This window comes from Scardinius erythrophthalmus (genome assembly GCF_964197995.2).
Source record: "Scardinius erythrophthalmus genome assembly, chromosome: 12".
Taxonomy (NCBI): Eukaryota; Metazoa; Chordata; class Actinopteri; order Cypriniformes; family Leuciscidae; genus Scardinius; species Scardinius erythrophthalmus.
The window spans coordinates 3,345,747-3,363,524 of NC_138232.1; the positions used below are offsets into that span (position 1 = coordinate 3,345,747).

Below are 17,778 nucleotides of genomic sequence, written 5' to 3' on the forward strand. Positions count from 1 at the left end.
AGAAATGATTTTCAGATCTTTCACAAGTAGAATTTTTTTGTCTGTTTCGGGGTTTTACGGTCATATTGCCATGTAGTGTGTTCCTGTGTGTTTTTCAGTGGCGTGTGTGTGTGAGTGTGAGTGTGTGTGTGTACAGTGACGTACACACAGCGGATCTGGGACCACAGGCAAGGGTGGACGAGGGTCCTGTAAATATAGTGTTGAGGTGTTTATTTTCTGTGTCAGTGTAAGTTGGATATTTTAAAAAGATAAATAATGAGTATTCTCTATTGTGTTTCATGGTACATAAAGAAAATAATGTAGTTTTATCTTACATTTCAAATGCTTTATCTCTATGGCTTCTGCAAAACTCCCATTCCATTTTATAGATTTGTCAGCACAAAATGCAATAAACGAATACCATTTTATTACGGATTATTTGATGGAGTCTTTATTCCCAGCAGGCTGTTCTCCTCAATTCTGGATCTGAGGTTCCTAACACTCCACGGTTTGGATGTCATTTATGTTACACACCTGATTCATATCATGAGGTCATTAGTATAGACTCCCAGATCTGATCTGGCTGTGATTTAAAGACATTTTCCTGAAAGAAGTGCTGAAAATATATCGAAACAAACCGATTCACATCATCTTGAGTCCAGTTTCCTCTCATGTTCTGATTCATTTCTCAGTCAATTCTTTTGAAGTGTTTGTTCCAGTTTTCCGGCGCAAAATCAATTGATTCAAGTTCACCAAAGCAGCGTTTGTTGAGCAGAGACGGTAAGTGTTGAGATCTTCCTTAATGAATCTAAATACTGTTTATACTTAATTTAGTCATATTCCAGTAATAGTGTTTTACTGAATTAAAGTAGCAAACTTTTGTTTACCGTTAAACAACAATGAATTTGGCATTTAATGTAAACAAGGCATCATTTCCAGCAACAAATAATTTTTCCACACTGAAAGTGAAAATGGTGACAGTGAATCTGATCTTATTTGATGTTTAATGACATGTGGAGCAGGATTTTGATATTTGAGCTGTGTTTCCTAACATGATGCTGCAGAAATAGACAAAGAACTGGGAAAATATGTTGGTTAGGACAATATCGGTGTTCAAAATACAGTTTGAATCCATCTGAAGTGGATCGAAAAATTTAATCAAAGTTGTCCTAAGACAAGAACAGGTATTGTTTAATTTTGATGAACAGTTTTGATCCACTTCAAATGTTGACTACTGTAGATATCTTACTTTTTAATGAATTGGTCAGATTACATTATTCCACGACAAATATTTTAAACGTAGTGTGATATATGAACTTGTTATATGTGTGTTGTCAACTTTGATTTAATTGTTTTTATTTTCTTTTCACTCAATTGTGTTGAAATGAATGCGGGTCGCAGGAATGAACAGTTCTTAACAGAACCATTTTTTTCTTAGTGTGGAGAACATTTTAATTTCCACTACAAAGATTTCATGAATGTTAAATGTTCTTCATAAACTATTGATACGAGTAAAGAATCTATTTAAGTGTAGGAGCGCAAGACAAATAATTTAGCAATCAGTTTAAAACAACAAAAATCACACACTGCAATTTTCTATGAATTCTGACTGCCAAAATCTACAGACCCTCTTATTTTCAGCAATTAACGTTGGTGCGTCCAGACTGCACATTGGGGCAAAGGTTGTGTCTTTCAGCCTTTAGTTTAGAAACAATAAAAAGCTGTGGAACAAATTGAAGAGAGTCGAGAACTTTTGTATCTAAAAATGAATTTATTAATTCAGAAGTTGGCTGGTATATACAATGCACAAATTCCATATAAAACAACAGAAATGTTTTTTCCCCCATCTATTGATGCATTACACAATCATGCTCTGTAAAGGTTTCATCTAACACATTAGAGTAAAAAGAAACATAAAACCGTAAAACTTCACACAATGCGTCACAAGTGACACAGGAACCAAAAAAAAGAATAATTTACGATGATTCAGAGCAACGCCGACTTCTCGATTCTTATCAAATTGAATAATTTCAGTAATGGCGGGAATAATGTGACATGGGCGATGGCTCCATGCTCTGGCCCATTCCCTGCGACGGCCGCTGCCCTTGCCCCGCAGATCCCATATTCACCAAGTGGTTAATGGGGCCGCTCTGGATGAGCGTATCCAAGGCCTTCTGCACGCTGGGGTTGTCGAAGTTGATCCCAGTGCCTGCGGTGACAGCCGGTCTCGGAGGGCCCGTCGGCCCCGGCATACGAGCACCAGGGGGCCTTAGAGTCGCCCGAGGGTTCATCATGCTCTGAGGCTGGACCGCAGCTATTTTGGGTATGCCGGCGACACCGTGAGAAGACTGGAGGCCGACGCTCTGAGGGCCGAGGCTGGAGCCGTAACCCTGTGTTTGGGGAGCCTGAACCGGGCTGGACACTGAAGATGCGCCGCTGCCGCTGTTGAAGATGCTGAGGATTTTAGCCTGGAGCTCTTGCTGTTGGCTGGCGGCGGTGGGGGCCGCGGCCGATGTAGGGGTCAGATGGGTGGAATGGAGGCTCAGGCTGGAGTACGTGGGTTGAGCTGGCGCCGATAAAGCCTGTGTCGTCTGAGAGGGTTCGAGGGACGCAGAAGGAAGTTGTGAACCTTGAGAGACCAAAAACAGTGAACGATAAGGCTTGATTGGTAAAGTGTAGAGCCCGACCGATATGCACTTTTGGCGGCTGATATTAGGGAGTTAAAAAAGCCGATATTGATATATCAGCCAATATTATTTAATGTGTACTATAATACAGTAGCAATATTATTAATGTGTATATTATAGTACAGTACCAGTCAAAAGTGGCCAAAAACAGTGAAAGGTAAGCCTTGATTGGTAAAGTGTAGAGCCCGACCGATATGGATTTTTGGGGGCCGATGCCGATATTAGGGAGTAAAAAAAGCCTGATATTGATATCGGCCAATATTATTAATGTGTATATTATAGTACAGTACCAATCAAAAGTGGCCAAAAACAGTGAAAGGTAAGGCTTGATTGGTAAAGTGTAGAGCCCGACTGATATGGATTTTTGGGGGGCGATGCCGATATTAGGGAATTTAAAAAAGCCTGATATTGATATATCGGCTGATAATATTAATGTGCATATTATAATACAGTAGCAATATTATTTCTGTGTATATTTTAGTACAGTGCCAGTCAAAAGTGGCCAAAAACAGTGAAAGGTAAGCCTTGATTGGTAAAGTGTAAAGGTGCGTTCACGCCATGTCAGTTACCGTAAATAAAGCTCCGTAGTTCAGAATCGTTACGATAATTATGACATGGCGTGAACGCAGAAAAATACAACATTGAGATGAGAACTAATGAAGTTACCTGCATCAGTACCGCTTCTGACAAGACGATCACGTTTGTCTCTCAGGTAGTCAATTAGCCTTGCCATCTCATCTGGAGTCATAAACCTGAGAGATGAAAATTTAATACAATTAAATAAAATTTCAAGATTCTCCATGCAAATTTCGATAAATGAAAATTAGATAATATACATATTTTAATGAACTTAAATTAAAGCAAATGGCATGTGACCTTTAAGCAAACTTTTTCTTTTCTTTTTCTAGTAATTATTATTCAGGTAAACAAAGAAACAAATTTCGATAGAACAAATTACTCCTCAAACTACTCCTGTAAATTCTAACAAGAGGTCTGACATCAGAACCCGGAAGTCTAATTCACCGCTGGGTCCTTTGAGGTTTTCCTATGGTGTTTTATAATGAGGTTTTTCAATTTGCGTGTAAAATAAAGCCTGTGGTGAAACATAACTTGATGATACTTTGTTTTATTCTACAACGTAATATATACATACCCAAAGAAGATGCAAATTTTGTTCATTTTTGAAAACACATTTTTAATAAGTAACTAGATAAGGCAGTTCGGGGTGAATGTGTGCACTGTGCAGTTAACGTTGTAGAACAAAACGCCAAAGTATCATGTTATGATTACCATAGGATTTTTCTATTTGAGGAAAATAAAGCCTATTATGAAACCAAATTAGTCTTCCAGATTCTGAGGTCATGCCTGCACCACTATTTACACCACCATTCCAAGTTTGCAGCAAATCAGCATATTAGAAAGATTTCTGAAGGATCATGTGACACTGAAGACTAATGATGCTGACAATTCAGGAATAAATTGAATTTTAAAATACACTAAATTGAATTTTAAATTGTAATATTTCAAAATATGTCAAATAAATGCAGCCTTGCTGAGCAGAAGAGACTTCTTTCAAAAACATTACAAATCTTACAGACCACAAACTTTTGAACGGTAGTGTTTGTTGACGTACCTGCCCTCCGACAGCAGTGTGATGGGGGTCAGAAGGGAGACGGGATGGCCCTCTCTCTCGTGTTCTCTCATCAGCACATCATCGGCCATCTTGGCTGCCTTCCTCGCAATCTCGTCCCTTTCTTTAGTGCGGTGTTCAACTTTAAAGGATTCAAAGTTGTGGGCCACCAGCACCATGGCATCCTGCATGGGCATGTTCCTGTGCTCTGCAGGAGAAAGGGATCTTGTGGTAAAACATTCAATATAGCTTAAATGGATTGTAGTCAGAGTGGAGTGCAGTACGAACATACACTATTGTATTTTAAAGGGATATTTCACCGCTGGAAAGATGAATGTGTATTTAAATTAGGTCATTTATGTAGTAGAAATGTGACATTATTTTAGAAGTTGGTGCCTTCTACACTGAGAAAAGCCAGAAAATGTATTTTTGTCTCATGTGGTTGAAAGACAACAACTCCCAGAATGCACTTGCTTCGCTGCCCTACGAGGACACTCCCAAGCCACGCCTACCGGTTACAGAGGGCAGTGTCGGAAGAAATGATACACCTAGGCTACTAGTGACTCGAAACTGAAAAGACGGCGTTTTATCGTGAGATCCCCCTATGGGCGGGTTGAAGACATGCAGAACGAGCTCCTCCTACTGGCTGGAGTCTCTCGCCTCTGGACAGAAAAAGCCTCTGATGAGCTAAATGATGATTTATTTATTTATTTTTTTAGACACACAATACAGAAATCTCTCATCTCAGGGGGACATGAGGGAAGGAAGCACGGTCATTCCAACATACCACCGGGTTTCTACTGATACAAAGCATAATGCTAATAGGTGAAGTATCCCTTTAAGAGTGTTTTGCTAGTGGTTTTCGTTCAAGAATATAGGTGTCCCATTGGATTTTTCAGCTTAACGCTGATATGCAAGTAAATTGGCATTAAATATCAAACTCTTTGTGGAAGGATACATACCTTGCGGGGTCCCAAAGAGGATGTTGACGGTACAGGAACGATGTACTTGGTGCTGCTGGGTGATGATAATGGCAAAGGGTGTACGAGCCCGACTTACATCCTCAAGGGCTTGGGTCAAGGATACTTCAGTATTCAGGAAGATGAGATCCACAACCATACCCAGATCCCGAACCTTCCTGCCCACCGTCTCAGCATATTCCCTGCACACAAGCGCAGAGCAGAAAATGACAGTGTCTCTAAGAAATCATTTCTTGTTAAAGATGCTCTAAGAAATGTAGTCGCAGGACTCACTTTTGCAGCTTGTTGACGACTATGACGGAGCAATCCACTGGTCTCTCAGCGTCATAGCGCCTCTGCAGCTCTTCATAATATTGACGGTAAAGTTCGTTCCTACGGCGCTCTTCGGGACGCACTCGCTCATCTGTAAAATCAACACTAAACACTTAGCAAAACCCTTCTGTGAGCAAAACTGTGCACATATCAATTAAACTTTGTTCCACCATAAACTAAGCCAACTGAATTCCCAATGCTGCTAACGATGACTGTTAAGAGCATTATCACTACCACAAATAAAACACTACTTAGGAAAACTCAATAAAACCCAAGAATGTGAGTGTATTGAATATTTTGGTTACACTATTTTATGGTGTCATTGTTACAGTGTAATTATATATTTAAGTACTGAGTAATATTAAGCAACTACATGTACTTACTATAGGGTTAGGGTTTGGTTGAGGGTTAGTTGGATACAATTATGCATATTTTACTGTTATTACTATGGTAAGTGTATGTAACAAGGACACTGTCAAATAAAGTGTTACTAATATTTAAATATGTTAAAGATTTTTTCCATTGTGATATTTTCATAATACATTTCACAAAATTCTCATTACCTTAATGCAAAAACAATAATAGCATTTTTTGTACTGCCTTTCATTGACGTTTATTTAAATAGATACATGTTGAATTTTCTTAAATTCGTCACAATACAAAAAAAACTTGATCTTTAAAACGGGATGAATTTTCTTCAAGCAAAATATTAGCTTTATTTCAGAACAGTTGTAAATGTCAAACCAACCCTCTGACTCTCTCCTGCCATTCCAGGGTTCTCTGAAGCGCTCTGGGTACGGCTCCTCTTTCTTCCGATAATAGTCGTAATCTCCACGGTAATAACGGTCGTAACCTTCCTCTCTGTGGAAACAGTAATATTGTTTAGATGAGGAAAAGTGATTTAAATGCAAAACTACAAAATAAACCAAATGCATTGTGTGTGCACCTGTAGGAAGGATCTTTCTCCCTGGTCTCTGACGCCCTGTATCTGTCTTCGGCCGGGGGGGCTCGAGCTTCATGATCACGAGGTGGACCGGGACGTGGCTCACGACTATCCCCCCTCATCTCTCGACTCTCACGGTGGTCTCGAGAATCTCGCCCATGCACCGGGGACCGAGAACGAGGACGGGGCTCTCGACTGTCCCCGTAAGCGCTGGATGGCCTGAACAGACAAAACACACCTAGTCAACACATGCCAACTAAACACTTTAGCCCCAAAACAGCTCTATTAGACAACTAATTTTATCATAAAGTACTTAAAAACTGTTAGTCAAATGGTAAACACAAAGAAGACTTTAAAAAAACTGATAAACTGTAAAACAAATCATTTCTACAAGAAAATCTCATTCATTTATACGCTTTCAGAAAATCTCATTCATTTATACACTTTCAGAGTTTTGCGACAGCCAGACACTGTTGCGGGAGAGCACAGAAATGAGAGGGTGGTGCCATTTATTAGTCCTATCTTTCGCAAAATTCACTTCATTTCGCTTTTTAAAAAAATGCTCTGTTGCAAACTCTGAATATAGCTCTCTCCAAAAACGAATGTAATGGCAAATATCTTTTTTAGGGTTTCCATTAGTATCCTTTAGTTCCATTGAGTCAAATTTATGTCAAAAAAAAAAAAAAGAGCAGCAGGATTCACATGGTGATAATAATGCTTTTTTTTTATTTTGTCAAATCAAAATCATTTTTCTACTTAAATTAAGCCTTGGAACATGGGTTTTTAATTTAAAACTTGATAAGAATAAACCAACTCTGTTCCAGGTCAGTGCAATAAAGTTATTTTCTTTTTAAAATCGAGGAGGTGATGAAGAATTGACTGGAAAGACAAACCACCTCCAAATATAAATATCATCCAACAATTGAATGAACGACTGAAATTGCTTAAATTATTAGTTTTAATTGTTTCCGTCCCATCTGAACACATGAAATAATTAGGATTTTGAGTATGTTTTAAGAAGGAAGCAGCGATTGCCAGGTTGACGATTTTGAAAGCTGTGCATAGTAAGAGAACAGAATGAGCAACACACCGTTTAGACACAGACACACCAAGGGAAACGCACTCAAATTACCCTTTCAACTTTATTTCAGTTAATTCTGATACAACTAAAAGTGAGGAAAAGGGAAAAAAATAAAAAATAGAACAAAACTAAAAATCGAATAGCCACGAGAAATATTGACTGAACCGATTTTGCGCACCCGACAATGATATTGATGTACTCTAGCTCTTTCGATGAATTCCTTTGTGGAGGGAAAAAACGTTTACCAAAATTCTCGATAGATGTCGTCTTCATTAGCAAAAATCCCAACGATACTTTACCTGCGTGGAGGGCTTGACCTGGATTTATTCTGTCGTCTCTCCGCTGCCATATTTACATCTGAAAATAAACCAATCCAAACGTTCAACATGACAAAAGACGGAAATATTTCAGAGCCAAACGAGTTTTTTTGTTGTTTTTTTACTGAGAGGATGAACATTTAACATTGTTGCGTTTAAATTATAAGCATTTCCAAAGTTTCAATAGTAGTTGAAAGTAAATACTACAATGTGGGGAAAAAAAGCAGTTAAGGATCTAGTGAACCTGTGTACGTCACTTATTAACACTTAACACTTATTAAATACCTCGACTAAACCACCAACAATAACTGGAACTTTGCACGAATAGTGTAATGGGCCAGTGAACTAAAAATGGATCAAAAACCATTGTCATCAAAATTACAATACCATTGTACCGCGATTAACAAGATTATAATTACAGACAAAAAGAACCAGTGGAATGGGAAAACATTGGGATTTCAAAAAGTCAGTATGTAATCTATTTGTGAAAAGTGCCAATTGAATTTATAGCTTTTATTTATACCGTCAAATAAACAAAAACTCAGAAAAACTAGACCCTAATATGCAATTAACATAAGGATCATATTTGAAGTTAAAGTTTGGCTTTATTAGATTCACCACATTGCAGTTATTACAGTAAAATTAGAATCATACAATTAACTGGTCCTAAGTCTTATTGATCTGAAGTTAAAATTTAAAAACTTAGATGTAAAAACTGCTCAAATTACTTCAATGTTTAAATACCAAATCAGACCTTACCTAGTTTATAACCTCTATAAATTCGACCGTTATGTCCGGCTTTAGCAGCCTCGGCATCCTCCACTCGCTCAAACTGCACAAATCCGTACCCACGAAACAGGGACAAAGCTGAAAAAGGGAACAATCATTTCGTTTTACGCAAAAAAAGGCGTTTGTTGGTGGATTTTTGGCCTAAGCTTCCCTTGCTTTCTGAAAATCGCAACTAAAGTCTAAAGAACGGTGGATAAAACAAATTAAAACTGCAGCGAACACTATAAAATAGGCTACTATTTTTCCGAAACGTCTAAATAAGTCGTTGAATTTATACGCTACTAACCCTGTATTTTCCCATATGGCCTGAACAGATCCTCCATGTCCTTCTTCGCCATGTGCGCCGTGGGCAAATTTCCAACAAAAATCCTTCGCTCCAGGTCACGAGGGTCATTGCTGTTGGTGGTGTACGAGGGTGGCGTACCACTCCGACTTCTTCTGTGCGACATGCCTCTACGAGCTTTAGGTTCAATGGCCCGGTTTCAAGGAACGCTTGCAGTTGATTTTAGATACAAGACTATTTGATTAGCTATATTTCCCCCAAGGTCTTGAATTTGACGATGCATCGACATGTAAGAAAAGAGAGATTCCAGAGGTAAAATGTCTGGGCAAAGTAACAAAACACTGCAGAAGTCTTTGAAAGTCAACATGAAATGAAAATTGACCAGATTTACTTTAATGCACATTCAGGCCTGAATGAATAATCATTCAACCAATCTACTTTTTCTAATCTACATGTTGACTTTAAAGACAAACTTGAGAGCCTTCACAACAGGTAGAATTTTTTAAGTACAGTGTAAATCATACGTGGTGTTTTGCTGCCGGATTAAGTGACAAAAACACGGTTATTTACTAAATAAAACGTTGAAAAAATTGTCTTGTGAGCCCTTGATCGCAGGAGGCCTAGAGTTGTCCAGCTCGCTTCATCTCCGTAACATTCTCATGCAAACACGCAGCTCAGATTGCGCTCGCCGCTTTTTAAATGAAATACTTCTCAAGTATTTGATGAAAAATTGTGGGTGAAGACGAAAGGAAAACCTGTTGGATGAACCGACCACAAACATGTTTCCAAGGAACACACGACGGAAAATATTGGGACCTTGGCATTGAAGGCAACCAACAAATCTTGAATTGTGCCAACCAAATAGACAAACGTTCATGGGGATAAACATAAAATGCTCCCCAAAAATCACTTGCAGGTTGTTCAAAGTTTTTAAAAAATGGCTTATGTCGGTATCCACAACATAGAAGGCGATGTTTGAAGAATATGATGATGAAAGAAATCATCCGAAAGGAATCGTCAAGCAGTTTCTTGGCCCACTCGTTATTGTGCATGTTGGAAGATAAGAGCTCACGGATGCTGTAGTCTTTGTGGTCCGCTTCAGAGTTCTCATCTGTGACATTTTGGCAAGTTGCAAAACAATCATGATACTCTTTTTCCAAAGCTGTGCAACACCTTACCAGACAAATGTTGGCCGTTCCACCTTAAACGTTTTTGGGGTTTTTCCTCAAGAATATCAAAGTCTGAAAAATCCAACAATGGAGAGTGAAAAACAGTGTAATTCAGATTGATATATTGTCAATCACAAGATATACAATGTATTGTACGGTTAAAACGAGATTGGGACAGAAAGAAAATATATCTGACAGCATTTCTTAATACATTTCTCAATATGGCATCAGGATTAGTTCAATTGTTTTTATAAACATTTGAACTAATTATATGCAAATATTCTAAATCAGAATATTTACATATAATACTTTACTGTTCTATAGTGTTTACGGGCTTAATATTAAAAAGTTACAATTATGATTCAGGACTTTGACACTCTATTAAAATATTTAATACGTTAATATTAAAACTTAAATTTGTTAAGGTGAACAGCCATAGGCTAAACAAACCATTTCCTGCTAGTCTCACGTTGTTCAGAGTCAAAACAATAAACTGCAACGGTGAAAATTTCTTGCAATTCAATATTTTAATTGTTACACTGTCTATCAGCCTCCATTGTCTTATTTACAGGACTTCTTACTACTCAAAAAAGCAGAGCCACAGAAAACGGACCGCGCGAAACCCCGTCAGCGCCACAACAACCCTTCCGCCATTTTGTGACCGTGCAGCGGCGTCGGTCAAAATCAAACCGCGTAAAAGAATGCACAAATATTACTGCAAACGATATAAACCGCGTATTCACAAGAAAAAGATGCAGATTGCACATATTCTGCACACATAAAAGCTGCAGGGAAGACCGCGCGCACTTTGCCTGGTGTGGTTCTCGAAAGGACGCCATGTTGCTCCATAACTCCACACAGTTGATGCTCCGCTGCTCTGAAATTCGTTCGTGTGAGTTTTTTTTACTCGTCGCGTTGTTGAACCGATTCGAACATTGCATTCTTAGAACCAAAACTAGCTTCACGGCATTTAACAATCAAAAAATAATAATTGATGCTTCGACTAATAGGTCAGCTAGCAAACTAGCTTACATTTTCTAACAATGGATGCAGTGGGGAGCTCCAGAATTTCACATTCCTGAGAAGAGTTTTGTCGGATCAAATCCTTACCGTTACCATGTGAACCTGGAATATATCCGGCGATTTTCCTGCGTCGCCCTGTTTGAGCAAATAATCACAATGAATGTTCTGCTGCAAAATTGCCGCAACCTTGCGGGGATGATCCTGTTCGGAACTGCGTGCGAATCGCTTAGAGAGACGGTGTGGATGGCGCTGTTTTCAAAATAAAAGTACCTGCGCTAAAGTTCCTTTGTGAACTGAGCCACAAACAATTATCCTTAGAAAAAAACATCTTTAATTTCCGTTTGAACAGACTTACAAATGCAAAAATAAAATAAAAAATAGGAAGAACATGATATATGCCATACATTAGACAATTAAAATACATGTATCATTTATGAATTAATCATTTACTTACTTACGGAACAGCACAAACACAAAATGTATAAGGTATCCAAGGTCCAATACTAACCTCAATAGTAATATGAAAAGAGAAATAGATATTTTTATATATAAGACAGTTTTCGGTTTCTTTGTGCGTTTTAATATACACTTTTATTTTGAAACGGTTGACGAAAACCATCATGTGACCTAATCACGGGAAAGTTGAAGTCACATGAATTTGGGTCTACTTAAACACTTCACTGGTCGGTTTACGTTTTTGTTCCCACACCTGGAATGGTAAGACTAAAATAATAACACTATGGATAACTGTCTTTTGCTAAATAACACGTGCCTCCTTCTTCTGTTTTGATTTCCACCGTCATATAGGATAAACACTTAATTTCCTGGTTAGTTACATAAAAGGTTATACAGTTTTCCCTTTGGTTTTTGGTGACACTTTTGCTTCAGATTGTTATAATTGGTGATGTTTCATTTATTGTGAGGTCAGGTCAGTAAGTGTTGCTGTGTTTCAGATGCATCTTGTGTTGGTGTGTTTGTTGCTGGGGGTGCTGGTGGTTTCTGGAGCTCCAGATGCAGATGAAATCAAATATCTGCCTGGACTTTCAAAACAGCCCAGCTTCAAGCATTATTCTGGATACTTCAATGTAGCAGACAACAAGCACCTCCACTACTGGTCAGTAGGACTGGCTGATTTTCACTTTCATTTTTAAAATTCCTAAATTTCCCATATGTAATTGTCCAGCGTTAATGTGTTCTGCTCCACTTGATCAGGTTTGTTGAGTCTCAGAAAGATCCGGCCAATAGTCCGGTTGTTCTGTGGCTTAACGGAGGACCAGGATGCAGCTCCATGGATGGTTTGCTCACAGAGCACGGACCTTATCTGGTGAGAAGTCACAGCACTTCATTATATAACCATACTATTTAAAAGACAAATGCTTTTTATTATATATGTATGTGTGTATGTATGCATGTACATGTAGTTCTCTTTCTTTTTTACAGATACAAGATGATGGAGCAACTCTAGAATATAATCCTTATTCTTGGAACAAGGTATGGGTTCTGTCTTTAATAAAAAAAAATTAAAAATAAAAAAGTGTTCCAGCATTACCAAATGAGTAATTGCTATGATGTGAATTGAGGAAGTCTCAGGGCCAGTTTTCATCTTAAGCAGCATTTTTGGTTACTGGACTATGACACTTCCTTTATCCAGTCACATGCTCCAATGCTCTTATATTCTTGGCTATAGCAAACTGGCTTTATTGTATTAAATAAAGGGTGTGCTAACAAACACTTTTTTTTTTTTAAATCATTGGACTACATGAAAAGAAACGACAAGACGTTTCGGTGTTCATCCAAATAAAGAAACAACAGTGTGTCATAGGGGTGGGAATCTTTTACCATCTCACGATTCGATTCGATTCCGATTCTTGAGGCCACGATTCGATTCAAAATCGATTTTCGATTCAAAAAGATTTTCGATTCAAAACAATTCGATTTTATTCATAATGATTTCTAATCAGGTTTCTGATCATGATCTACTCTCATCTGCTTTGCTATACAGAATGACAAACATAATGACAGACATTAAAGTGTCTTTTTCACATTTATTAAGTTCAATTCTCAGGGAAATGCCTTTTATCAAAAACATTGAAAAAATGTTTTTACTTGGTACTTTTAAAGCAAAGTATTTATGATGACCCATAACGAACTTACTTCTAATACTTCCTATATTAATTTTATTAATAAAACAAATGGAAGTGATTTGGCAAGTCAACTGTAAGGTTATATTTGCCAGCATATGTCCCAACATTGCTGAGAACCAACAGGGAAATAAATGTGTGCTTGTACTAGCAGCATAACGTTACTTGTAGTAAATTAATACAAACTTCAGCATATTCTGAATCTCTAGCATAGTAAATGTTAGCATTTAATAATAGACTTCTAACCAACATCCTCTTGTTAGTTCCAATTAGCAATATAATCCTTCATACAAAAAAAAAAAAAACATTTTGCTGTAGCAAATTCACAAACAGTTTTCGTTCAAAAATAGCGAATTATGTACCAGAAGCTATCATAACATATAATGCTTGTGGACTTATGCATATTCTGAATAATTAGTAACATACAAAGTCGCTCTTGACTTATAGTACACAACTAAATAATAAAGAGTTATGACTTGAAATGTTTGCTGTATACCACAATCAAAAACAGCTTATACAAAGAAAGTGAATGAACATCTGCAGAGAGTAACTTAGTCAAAATGTAACTTTTTGTGACTGGCATTGCACATTTGGCGCTCAGCCATCATGCGTCCGTTATGTGCGCGTCTCTGTTATGTGCACGCCACAGACTGTCCGCGCACGTGCACGTCCGCTTCAGAGTTCCGCCTTTTGCGTTCCGTCAATGTTACGTTATTAGAATTTTTTTTTTTTTTTTTTTTAGAAAATCGATTTTTGACATTTGTGAATCGATTCAGAATCGTCCACGTCCCGAATCGCGATTCATCTAAGAATCGATTTTTTCCCCCACCCCTAGTGTGTCATCGTGTCTTTTTACATTGTCCATTGACTTTTTTTTTTGCATATTTTATAACCTGGATGTAGAAAGTCATGAGTCTACATAGATAAATATGGGGTGTTTTTCCAGATTGCAAATGTCTTATACCTGGAGTCACCAGCAGGTGTCGGCTTCTCCTACGCGGATGACAAGAAGTACACCACAAATGACACAGAGGTATGATTCAAATCATATTGCCTTTTAGAGAAACAATCCCATTGCATAGTACAGATAGTGCTTGATTGCACTGGACAAAGAAAACTAAAATGGTAACCATGTGCTCGCTGACTTTTCCAGGTGGCCATGAACAACTACTTGGCCGTGAAAACGTTTTTCAAGTTGTTTCCTGAGTTCAGCAAGAATGAGTTTTTCCTGACCGGCGAGAGTTACGGGGGCATTTACATTCCCACACTGGCTGAGATAGTCATGGAGGACAGCAGCATCAATTTAAAGGTAGAAGGGGCTTCATTATAACCATAAACCAGAGACATTGAGTGTCTCGATCCATGTGATTCTGTATGACGTGTGTATTTCTGTCTTGTAGGGAATTGCGGTTGGAAATGGCTTGTCCAGCTATGAGCTAAATGACAATTCATTGGTGTATTTTGCATACTATCATGGGCTTCTTGGTACCAGGTACAGTGTTTTCTCACCTAATATGACTCTTCATGTTGCTCTATTGAACATGCACTGTTATTTTATATATTGATGCTTGCTGTAAAGGTGTCATATTGAAAGCACTTTTAAGAAACTTGATGTTTAAGTTTATGAATCGTCTGGATGAGTCTAACAACAGTATCATGGTGGCACTCTCAAATCCCTTAGTGAGTTGCTCCAGGTACAAATCCAGACTGAGAGTGCATTGGCTGAAATGTCTGTATGTATTTTAATTATTGTATTTGCTTTTTATTATTGTTGTTTGCTTGTTTGTTTTGTTTGTTTTTATCTGTTCTGTCTTGCGTGGCTTTTGGACATGAGTCTGGCAAATAAACTGAATTGAATTGAATATTACTGTTTCTCATAGAGACAGAGCGCATTTAGGCCACGCCCACACCCAGGGGGAAAACAAACCAACCGTCCCCATTGACTTTGCATTGCGAGAGGCTGCCTCCTTGTCATTTCTTGCTTCTAACAAGAGACAGAAAATTGCCTAAAAGCTGCTGTGTGACAAGGTGTACAGCAAACAAGCTAAGGAACCCAGAAATAAGTTTTCATAAGCTGTCGACCCCAAAAAACGAGTGTTTAGGACATAAAAGTGGATACAGGCAGTTGAGACAGAGCGTCACGTGTCTCATTACTCTGAGAACTAACGTACGTCCGCTGGAGGAGACCGTAATCGGCAACACAGGATAGTTTATCTTACAGAAATATAATATATAAAACAGACATTTGGATATTTGACTCACCAGTGACCAAATGTTTAACTTACTGCAGATGTAGTGTATTTTTAGTGCATACTGAGTGTCAGGATCCCACAATTTACCCATTCGTTCCAGCCTGTATCCACTTTTATGTCCTCAAACGCTCGTTTTTTGGGGTCGACAGCTTATGAAAACTTATTTCTGGGTTCCTTAGCTTGTTTGCTGTACACCTTGTCACACAGCAGCTTTTAGGCATTTTTCTGTCTTTTGTTAGAAGCAAGAAATGACAAGGAGGCAGCCTCTCGCAATGCAAAGTCAATGGGGACGGTTGGTTTGTTTTCCCCCTGGGTGGGCGTGGTCTTCAGATTATGACGCGTTGCGCTCTGTCTCTATGCATGTTTAGTGTGGTGTGTTTTGTATTTTAATCTTTAGTATGTGTTGTTTTATGTCTTATTTATTTGTTCTTGTCTAGCTTGTGGAATGACCTGCAGACGTTTTGCTGCAAGAATGGAGTGTGTAACTTCTACAATAGCGAGGATGTGAACTGCTCGAATTCTGTAAGTTGAACTGTGTTTACAAATGTTTTGAGATGCATTAAGTGTCCTATATTCTTTATTTACAGCATCTTTTCTTATCTTTCTGTAACTCTTTAGGTGAATACAGTTCAAATCATTGTGTACTCGTCAGGGCTCAACATCTATAACCTGTATGCAGAGTGTCCAGGAGGTGTTCCTGAGAGACTAAGGTGAGCATGAACCAGTTACATGTGACATTACACGTGATTTTTTTTTTAAAGGTCGCAGTGTCATTTTGTTCTGTGTTTTGAATCCAGCTTTGAAAATGGCCAATTTGTGATCCGAGACCTGGGCCACCACTTCCTCAACCATCAGTGGTCCAAATTACAGAACAAGGTATGTAAACCAGATTGTGGGTTGCTGTTAGACAGACAACCTTTCTTTTTAAAGGGTCAAACTCAAAATGAAAACTGTCACATGTTAATTACTAATACACACTCCTGTCATTATTTAAAATAAAAAATATAAATATGTGTGTGTGTGTGTGTATGTATATATTTACTTGCATACAAACATACATACATGCATGCATGCATGCATACACGCACACGTATTTCATTTATGCATTGTTTTTATAGCTTATTTATTTTCACTAATACACTGTCATTTCAAACCTGTATGAATTTCTTTTAACAATTTTGATGATCAATTCTTTACACTGAAAGTACTGAGGTCATACAATAACTTGTTTTATTTTAATTGTTCACTGAAAATATCCCTATTAGCTGTAGCTCTTACTTCATTTGCATAATCAAACTGTGACACAAGTAATGTTAAACACCATTGGGTCTCGTGTGTCTCGTAATCAGACACAGCACTCCTGTTTGAAGATGTGAAAGTGCATGTGTATGGGATTTACAGTAAGAACAGTTTGGGGTTTTGTAACAATGTTTTACCAGAAATGTATGTATTTGTAAAACGTCATATATATATGTTTTTTTTTTCTTTTTTTTTTTCTTGTGCATCTTGTAACTCGGCTTTTGCCTTGAAAAAAGCCTCAGGTGCTGACATGACATTTAAATCTCTACCTCTACTAATACTACTGTAACAACATGAGTCAGTAAAAAATGACAGCATCTTCATTTTTGGGTGTACGGTACTTTTAAATTGTCTTTTACTGGCCCTCAAGTTGTTCCAAACCTGTATGAATTTTGTTCTTTTGCTGAACACAAAGGAAGATATTTTGAAGAATAAATGTAACCAAACATTTGATGGACCCCATTGACTTCCATAGTAGGAAAAAAAATACTATGTAAGTCAATGGGGTCCATCAACTGTTTGGTTACCCATATTCTACAAAATATCTTCATTTGTGTTCAGCAGAAGAAAGAAACAACATGAGGATGAGAAAATGGTGACAGAATTTTCATTTTTGGGTGCAATATCAATTTAAGTATTAGGAAGAATAAATATCTGAGCCTGCTCATGGTGTTTGAGGGTTAATCCACATGAATCTTCTTGTTGAATCAGAAATTGCAAAATGTGGCCGCCCAGTTTAAATCTACGCGTCTCGATCCTCCGTGCACCAACTCTACCCCATCAACCCTGTACCTGAACAACCCGCTCGTGAAGACTGCCCTCCACATCTCGCCCAACGCTTTGGACTGGGTCATCTGCAGGTGCGTTGAGTGGACTTTAATAACGCAAAATGC

At 38.0% G+C, this 17,778-nt stretch overlaps 2 protein-coding genes across 5 annotated transcripts in view; one reads left to right on the forward strand and one right to left on the reverse strand.

The window, feature by feature from the left end:
- Positions 1-1,733: 1,733 nt before the first annotated feature.
- Positions 1,734-11,837, reverse strand: ncoa5 (nuclear receptor coactivator 5). 3 transcript variants are annotated; one of them, XM_081381623.1, is made up of 12 exons: positions 11,702-11,837; positions 11,281-11,442; positions 9,005-9,265; positions 8,689-8,796; positions 7,912-7,969; positions 6,535-6,750; positions 6,337-6,449; positions 5,550-5,679; positions 5,259-5,458; positions 4,300-4,504; positions 3,333-3,418; positions 1,734-2,608 (listed from the first exon to the last, which is right to left on the reverse strand). In XM_081381623.1, the coding sequence occupies exons 3-12, from the start codon at positions 9,165-9,167 to the stop codon at positions 2,010-2,012; spliced, it is 1,878 nt and encodes a 625-aa protein (XP_081237749.1). In that variant the 5' UTR covers positions 9,168-9,265; positions 11,281-11,442; positions 11,702-11,837; the 3' UTR covers positions 1,734-2,009. The 3 variants fall into 3 exon arrangements, with proteins under 3 accessions (XP_081237749.1, XP_081237751.1, XP_081237750.1); XM_081381625.1 differs by lacking the exons at positions 9,005-9,265; positions 11,702-11,837 and having other exon boundaries at positions 11,281-11,436; XM_081381624.1 differs by lacking the exons at positions 8,689-8,796; positions 11,702-11,837 and having other exon boundaries at positions 11,281-11,416.
- The window catches only part of ctsa (cathepsin A), a 14,115-nt gene continuing 8,133 nt past the window's right edge, over positions 11,797-17,778 (forward strand). The window contains exons 1-11 of one of the 2 annotated variants that reach the window (XM_081381627.1): positions 11,797-11,910; positions 12,147-12,307; positions 12,406-12,517; positions 12,634-12,684; positions 14,281-14,367; positions 14,488-14,643; positions 14,735-14,826; positions 16,024-16,108; positions 16,205-16,296; positions 16,384-16,462; positions 17,597-17,745. In XM_081381627.1, the coding sequence (XP_081237753.1) occupies positions 11,908-11,910; positions 12,147-12,307; positions 12,406-12,517; positions 12,634-12,684; positions 14,281-14,367; positions 14,488-14,643; positions 14,735-14,826; positions 16,024-16,108; positions 16,205-16,296; positions 16,384-16,462; positions 17,597-17,745 (1,067 nt within the window). In that variant the 5' untranslated portion in view covers positions 11,797-11,907. Of the gene's footprint in view, positions 12,021-12,146; positions 12,308-12,405; positions 12,518-12,633; positions 12,685-14,280; positions 14,368-14,487; positions 14,644-14,734; positions 14,827-16,023; positions 16,109-16,204; positions 16,297-16,383; positions 16,463-17,596; positions 17,746-17,778 lie in introns of both variants that reach the window. The other variant, XM_081381628.1, reaches the window with a different exon arrangement.

Bases quoted from the DNA above. Each gene is read 5' to 3' on its own strand.
- ncoa5 (XM_081381623.1), bottom strand. From the start codon at position 9,167: ATGTCGCACAGAAGAAGTCGGAGTGGTACGCCACCCTCGTACACCACC. The intron at 8,797-9,004 runs GTTAGTAGCGTA...TCCCTTTTTCAG, and splicing joins GCCATATGGGAAAATACAGG to CTTTGTCCCTGTTTCGTGGG. The intron at 6,450-6,534 runs GTGCACACACAA...CTGTTTCCACAG, and splicing joins GAGAAAGATCCTTCCTACAG to AGAGGAAGGTTACGACCGTT.